Source organism: Parasteatoda tepidariorum, chromosome 7 (assembly GCF_043381705.1).
Source record: "Parasteatoda tepidariorum isolate YZ-2023 chromosome 7, CAS_Ptep_4.0, whole genome shotgun sequence".
Lineage (NCBI taxonomy): Eukaryota > Metazoa > Arthropoda > Arachnida > Araneae > Theridiidae > Parasteatoda > Parasteatoda tepidariorum.
In genome coordinates, this window is record NC_092210.1 from 64,107,365 (window position 1) to 64,115,687 (window position 8,323).

The following is an 8,323-nucleotide window of genomic DNA, read 5'->3' on the forward strand; positions in this document are numbered from 1 at the left end:
ATTTCTAAAACTGATATCTCTTTAAAAAGGTTAAAATTTTGGCTATAATTAAGTCTATTAAAAATTTAAATAAGAGAAATTGCAATGGAAAAACCCTGCATAAACAAAACATTGAATTTCGGAAGAAATCTCGTTTGGTGAGAATGCTCTCTCTTGTCAAAAAATACAAAATAAACTGACCTCAAATAAAACTCCAAGGACTTCGAATCAAATAATTAAGGAAACTACTATCACGTTTAATATAAAAGGAAGATTTATTAACTAAACAATAAAATTACAGCATCGCAGTTCCAAAAAACAAATCTCACACTCACTCAAAAAAACAATTTACCTTCTAATTAGTCACCATAGCAACCACAAAACTCTTCTCGTTACCATCTATAAACTGATATATAATAAATAAATTATTTAACAAAAAATACGATGCGCATAAGCACATAATATTTTACACTCTGGTTATTTCCGTTTCCGTTTTTAGAAGCGCTATATGTTGAGCCACCCAATCTAGATTTGGCATGTGACATTTTTAGCGGCAATTATTGGTTGATTTTCTAGCGTTGCCATTCGGAGAGTTGTAATGAGGCTTTTTTTTATCGCCGTGTAGGAGAAATATATATATAGATAATGCTACTTGCCAAATACCAACAAGCCTACTTTGCGAACCCAAGCAAATTTAAGGCAGAGGGTGCGTTTCTTCTTTTTCATTGGCGCCATCTGAGAACAAGAATACGACTTCAGCCACACACGTCCCAGCCCGTTTAAAGGGCGGATCCATTCATATATTCATCCACAGATGGTAATTTTGACCTGAGCCAGAGAACGATCAATCTCCCATACAGTACCCCCGAGGTAATTATTTGTTATGGGATCATGGTGAGCTTTGTGCCCCGTCAGATTTAACGTGCACCGGTCACCATTTACTACTCAGAGAGTCTTTACCGGCGGGGATCAAGCTCACGACCTCTTGAACATGGGCCCAACGCCCTACCAATCAGGCTATACTGACTCCTCTGTAATGTACAGCATCAATATTTGTTTGGGAGACATGATGGCTCGTTCGCCTTCGGATGAGGTGAACCGGGTTCGAATCCCAACTATGGTTGATCGATGCGAATTCCTCATCCGCTTTCACCAACCACAATACTGACTTAAAAATATCCTCAATGGTAGACGATTCATGGGTTAATCCACTTACCGTCAGGCTAAGCGTGGGAAGATTTTGTGGTTTCGTGGTTTTCCTCTCTATGTAACGCAGATGCGGATTAGTTCCGCCAAAGAGTCTTTACCAAAGGCAAATGTCTCCCAATTCCCGATCCAGGAGTTTTCTTGTTTTCTAGATTGGGTTCATAATTACAAGAGGCTACGGAGTTGAACATTGGTACTCGTAAACCCAAAATAGAGTCGACTGCTCAACGACGGTTATAAAATAAAATATTTGTTAGGGTTTAAATGATGAATATAATTAAGATTTTGTTCCTTTAAGCCTGCGTTACCCTCTTGTAACTGAAGTCTTAAAGGAAGGAGACAACTTTAATTTGAAAATTACTCGCAAGTCATCATCTGGCTGCTTTTCTATGTTAGTTCCACTTAGGAAGTGACTTAAGATGCACGTATTCTTGGTAATTTCTAACATTTTCCCATCCCAAGAAATTACGCTACTAACGAGGAAATGACAGAAATACAGTTGTTTACCTCTACTACAATTATTATCATTACATGTTTTGGCATATAATTTATCTTTTAGTTGGTATCCAACAATAACCTATCGAAAATTGGAAATTGATTAATTTTTTGTAAAATATCCTGAACTTCAAAGAGCTCTCTGGAGAAGTACTACAGCTACAAGCATCGTATTGAACTCAAATTGTGGATAATTTAGTTTAGTAAAAAATACAATTTGCATGTTTTTTTGTAGCACCAATATTTCAGGAATATTTGGAAGGGGAAAAAAATCATCGTTTTTATAGTTAATTTTTTTTTCAATATGGCGGCACACGCGGATCTCGAGAGAGTCGGAGCACTTGGATTTTTTATCGCAACATCTTCCCAGACAACAAATCAAAGATTTGAAACTGCCTTAATTTTTGTAATCATTCAAGGATTTTTGAGACAATTTGACTGGACTAAAACTAGGATAGTGTTTAAAATTGTTTGAACTAAAACTGCGAATACTGAGCAATTTTAAAATTTAGCAATTTGAGGTAACTAGCAAAAGTGGTCTATATGTTCTTTATATCTCTTAAGTTTTTGATATATAAGCCAATTTTGTTCATTTCGGTGTCTTTAGGGGGAAAAAAATTTAGAACTAAATGATAAAAACTTTTGAAATTCTAGAAGCGAATCTTAAAATTTTTTATTGAAATCAATTTTGAGAAAATTCTTTAGTAAATTTCAAGAATTTAGTAACAAGTTTCACCATCTGAAAATGTTTTTCATATTATGATAAATTTACCACCCGCATTAAAAATTTAGCGTTTTTTTTATTATTATTTTTTTTTTAATTAAAAATGGTTTTAACCCGATATATTTCAATGTGGATTTTTTTATAGTGCAAGATTATAATACCTTTCCTGGATCTCAATTTTTTAACAGATTGTTAATTGTTGGATTATATTTTTTAAACATAAAATAACAAGATTTTTTTTTTTTTGTCATTAAAAACATGAAAAGTAGTTTTCAGCCGAAATATTAATATGAGGTATATTTATAAAGACATAATAAAACTCATAATCTGCTTATATTTTATTGAATGAGAATAATTTAATTAATTATAATTTGATTATTATTACTTTTGATATTTTAGAATACTTAATTTTGAGTAGTTATGTGAAAGTCATTAGTATTGTTTTTCCTTGTCTTCTTAGAATTAAAGATAAATTTTTGATTTTCGTCCTCTTGATGCTTTTTATTCTTAAAAATTTTTTGATGATACATTATTAGTATTTGACAACTCAATATGTTTAAAAATGTATGTGGAAATAGAGGCTTCATAAAAAAAAAAAAATTATAAGTTTGCCATTTTTTCCCAAACATTAAAAGTCGTAAAATAATGTGGCTAGCCATTTTGAATAGGTAGTTAAAGACTGTTATCTGTCTGTTTATTTTTATTTACTAATCAATAAAAAATTTCGTGAATTTCTTTAGGTCTTTCAAACCTAATGCTACTTTTTCAACTTCTACCTTTTGCTACTTTTTAAATTGCAAACAATTTTATTTCGATGTAAGAAACTCGATATACGAAAAAAAGTGTTAGCTATTTAAAATTTAGAAACATTTCATTTCCAACATTTTAATAATTTTATAACATTAAATCTCACTTTTTCGTTCTATCGATACCAAAATTGTTGTATAAAACTTTAAGAACATACGAGCCATTTTCGCTATTGTTACACCAAATTTTGATACAATGATTTATTTAAAAAATCAATTCTTTTGAAACAATGATTTTCGTTAGAAAATCTCAGTTGATTTAAATCAATCATTTAAACAAAAATCAAGTGATTTAAATCTTGATTCTAATCATGATTTAAATTAAGTGATTTAAATCATGCCAACCCTGATAATAATCATTGTTAATGGTTATGATCATCAGTAATTATCAGATAACCAAGTAAGATAGATGACACCAATTATGCCAAGCAAGAGATGAAGAGTCGCGATTGCTCAGAGCGTTCGCCTTCCAATTCGGTGAACCGGGGTTCGATCCCGGCAATGGCTGGTCGATACGAATTCCGAATCCATCTTACGCAGGCCACAGTGCTGACGTAAAATATCCTCAGTGGTAGACGGATCATGGGTTGGAGTCCCCTTGCCGTCAGGCTAACCGTAGGAGATTCTCATGGCCTTCCTCTCCGTGTAACGCAAATGTGGGTTAGTTCCATCAAAAAATCCTCCACGAAGGTAATTTTCTCCCAATACTTGTTCCAGGAGTTCCCTTGTCTTCTGGTATGGGTTCAAAATTACAAGGCTACGGGGTTGAACATTAGTAGTCATAAACCCAAAATTGGGTCGGCTGTGCAACAACGGATGTAAAATATTAAGAAAACAAGAGATGAAACTATAAGGAAAAGTACTAAAAGCAACAACTTGCAAAATAATATAATTTTAAATGAACGGTTTTGATCTCTTTAACATGTTATGTCTTTCTTCTAGCGTATTGAGATTCTATATGACTGACTCCAGTAATTTGTTTGAGTCGGAACCTCTGCCAAGTCTGCCACAAGAATTAATCAGAAGTCTACCAAGCCAGAAAAACGATTATACGTTGAACAATGACTTTGAACCGTTTGTGTCTTCAGAACATGATACTGACTTATCCTACCAATTAACTCGCCTGAAGACTGCTAAGATTTATTTTTCTGCTGTTGAAAACGTAGATATTATATGCAAACTGTTAAAAGCACATGGCGATTCGTTCGATGAGAAAGTAGAACTACTTCGAGAAATGCATCAAAGCTTAGCTTTAAAACGACGAGTTTTGGCAGCTTTAGAAGCTGAACAATCTGTTGTTTCAAACCCTAAAAAATCTATGCACAAAGCATTTGCCGGCCATGCTTATTTCTACATGAGAAACCTATTAAGAGTCATATCACACAGTTTCAGATTCATTTACCCAGCTATAAATAGGCCTGTAAAAGTGCACTTTGGGTCAGGAGTAGTAACATTTTTTATATATTGCTGGTGGTTTTTCTGCATAAATATTTTTAACTTAATTTTGATTTTGCTTTTTCTTGCTATTCCGCAACATGTTTTCAATGTAGGGCTTCAAAATGAAAGAACAAAAGAATCATTTTCCCTTTTTTACATAGTAAATGGAACTGGGTGGTTCACAAATTCGACTTTCTTCTACGCAGGATATACGAATAAAACATTCGAAATCTCTCACGGTATATTTTATAACATGCCATTGGTTTATGTTCTCCTTATCAGTATGATTTTCCTTATCAATTTTTTCATTATAGTGTACTCCTTCATGACTTACTGTGCTGAACAGCAGGTCTTTGACAGTAATAGTAATTACCGATTTTCTAAAGTTGTCTTTTCTCACTACGATTACGCTATGGGTGTTCAAGCTGTCATTAACTACATGAAGTTGTCTTTTTATGAAGAAGTTCAAGTCCTTATTAATCAAAAGAGACAGCATATTTCTTCTTTAGTTACATTGAAAATACAACAAACTGTCTTATTTTTTCTAGTTAACTTAAGCGTTTTTCTGTTTATTTCTGGCAGTTGCGCTCTTATTCTTAACATGCTTTATGTGCATAACTTAAAAGAGTACTACCCTCTCGTTGTCTCATTAATGCTCACCATAATGCCAAATATATTTTATTATTTTTTGAAATATGTCGAGAGTTTTGAGAATTACTTTCCCCCAAAAACCATTTTCTACGTTTCTATTGTCAGACTGCTTACTTTGCGCATAGCATTAACAGGCCTTTTCCTTTATTTTTGGATGCATGTTTTCAAACATGAACCGCACACATGTTACCAGACTCAACTTAGTGGTTCCTTTTTCAGGATTGTTCTCGGTAATTTTTGCATGCAACTTTTCTTTTTCTCGTTCATTGCTGAATATTTAAGACGAAAACTTGTTGATACTTTCGGTTTCTCTTGTGGAAAGTCTGATTTTGATCTGGCTTATCACACAGTGGATATCCTTTACTCTCAGTTTCTTGGGTGGGTAGGGTTGCTTTTTGTCCCTCTTATCCCGTTGCTCATCAGCGTGCATTTGTATCTGTTGCTTTTCTTAAAAGCAAATTCAATACTAGAGAATTGTCACCCTACAAAAAATATTTGGACTTCAAGCGAAACTGATAATTTTTTTCTAAATCTGACTTTGATGTCTTTTGTCTTTAGCATTATTTTCTCTTCTTATTCTCTACTTAGAATGGAAGATTCCAATTGCGGACCGTTTAGTGTTAAGGCTACGAAGGAAGCTCTTTTGCAACGAGTTCTAGTCTGGAAACCAGACAACCGACCTTACCTCTCATTTTCAGACTATGGTTGGAGTCCAGTTCTTTTGGTTATCGTTACAATGCTTTTAGGCTATGTTGTGGTTAGGATGCGTTCTTATGCACATTCCCTGATTTCTTTGAAGGAACAATTAGAAAAGGAATTGAAATCAAATGTTTCTAATAACTCTATCTTGTTGCATGACCTTGATAAAGTTTTAAAAGAAAGTGACGAAGAGCAAATAGAAGAAACGCAAAATAGTTCTTGAGCTCGACAACCAGTTTTAAATGGATCTGTACGGTTATTTCTATAACCAACCTCCTTCTGTTATGAATAAAAAATTAACTTGTATTTTGTGCGCCTTTAAAGGATTCCTGTTTGTATATATTAAGTAGAAATTCTAAAAAGTAATGAAATTGCAATTTTCGAAAATCGCAATAAACATATTTAAGTTTTTCACTTTATGTTTCTAACGCAGTAGACTAGGGGTTCGCAATTTTTTTTGTCGACTATGAACCCTAAATAATCGACCTTCTGTAAGCAGAATTCCGAATTATTACATTTTTATTAAATTACATATTTTTCAGGCTAAAGTTGCTGGTACCCCCTTTATTTTGGGGATCTGAAATCAGAATGCATTAAAAAAAGGTATGTTTATTAAGAATCAGTACGTTTTCGTGCTTGATTTCGTAACTGAAAATATCGTCTGCACTAATTAAATTGCATACTGGAGATCACCTCCTCAAACCATTAAGAATGAATCCTAGAACGCGAAGATCCGATCCTTACACCAAAAATTACTCAAGGTGGTCCGTTTTTTTTTTTTTTTTTTTTTTTTTTTTTTTTTTTTTNTTTTTTTTTTTTTTTTTTTTTTTTGTGCACAGTATATAACGTTTCCTTTAACTGTAAATGAAATCGTAATATTTTTTTACCAAGTCTCAATTTTTGCTTGTAATTATGTGAGAACTTATTGGAAGCATTTATTAATTATTTAAAAACAGTTATTTTAGAGCTTTCTAAAATAGTTATCTAACGATATATAAAGTATATTTTCAATATTAACGCTACAAACATTATGGTTCAAAATTGCAACCAAATATTCTTTTTATTAATACCAGTAATACGTAATAAAGCTAGAACTGGCCCTTTTTGTTTTTTTAAATACTGTACATTTGTAACTATTATTTTAAATGTTAAAAATAGTAAAAATATACCATAATATTTAAATATTTTATTTAAAAATATTTTAATGAAAAATTTTTTTAATTGTGTTAATTAAAATTGCACCTGTGATAACGCTTAGAATTCTAATTATTTAATACGTATAAATAATAATTTTCTAAGATATTGAATTGTTCGCTCGAATTGACTTCCTGTGATCTAACGAGTGAAAATCTATCGAGCTTTGAAAAGAGAAACTCATTTTCGATCACTTCTTTAGAGAGAAAGTAATTTGATTTTTGCGTGCGTAAAAATAGGCGTTTGAGCCCGGGGAAAACCGGAGCCTTGTCAGAAATCGTAACTGCAGCGAGGTTAGTAGGAAATGGGCTCCTGATTGTACTCGATTTGTATTACCAGAATACTGAGCTTTTATGATTACTCATTAATTATCAAAGTAATCAGAATTATTTAAACTATCGGAAAAAATTTTGAAAGAATCTTATCGGAAAATTATCTTGTTTTTATTTTTAAGTTCAATTCAGTAAGAAACATAAAGCTTGCATTTTTTATATAAAATTAATTTTGAATGCAAATTTAAAACTTGCAGTTTTTGCATATTTTGTCAAATAATTATGCTTTCATTTATTGTTAGCTATTTTTCCCCGTGGAATGAGGCATTAAGCATATTAAAAATATTTGAACTAATTGATATTCTATAAAATGTAGTTTGAGTTTATTCGATACCATATAATTAAAATCCGAAAGATTTAAAGTTTCACTTCAATGGAACACAAAAATAAGATATAGAGTTATAGAAAGGACCGGTAAAAAAATTAGTAACATGACCTAATATTAGTAACTTGTTTAAAATTATTACAACCCTTGATAAGAGCTCTTAATAAGATTTTATGTCAACGTTGTTATGGTATTTATCGTTTATTCTTCGCCTTTTCTTATCAGAGGAGATCTTATCATTATATTCTTTTCACATACAGGGGAGGGAGGGTTGGTATACCGCTATGAAGGACCAGCACAAGGGCTATCACGAGGACTAGGCGAGCGAGGTAGTTGCCTTAGGCATCAGTGCAATTTTAAAAGTATTATAGGAACTCTCAGGTTTAAAGAAATTTACTATTATTTTCTAAGTAAAATGCGAATAGAGTAAATTTTGAATTATTATTTAAGAAAAAAAATGGGGTATATATATATA

General features: G+C 32.1%; 1 protein-coding gene across 1 annotated transcript in view; it reads left to right on the plus strand.

Moving 5' to 3' along the window:
* LOC139426047 (transmembrane channel-like protein 5) overlaps positions 1–6,303 on the plus strand; it is a 16,300-nt gene extending 9,997 nt beyond the window's left edge. The window contains exon 2 of the mRNA XM_071183528.1: positions 4,153–6,303. Coding sequence (XP_071039629.1) covers positions 4,169–6,220 — 2,052 coding nt within the window. The 5' untranslated portion in view covers positions 4,153–4,168 and the 3' untranslated portion in view covers positions 6,221–6,303. The remainder of the gene's footprint in view (positions 1–4,152) is intronic.
* Positions 6,304–8,323: the final 2,020 nt, after the last annotated feature.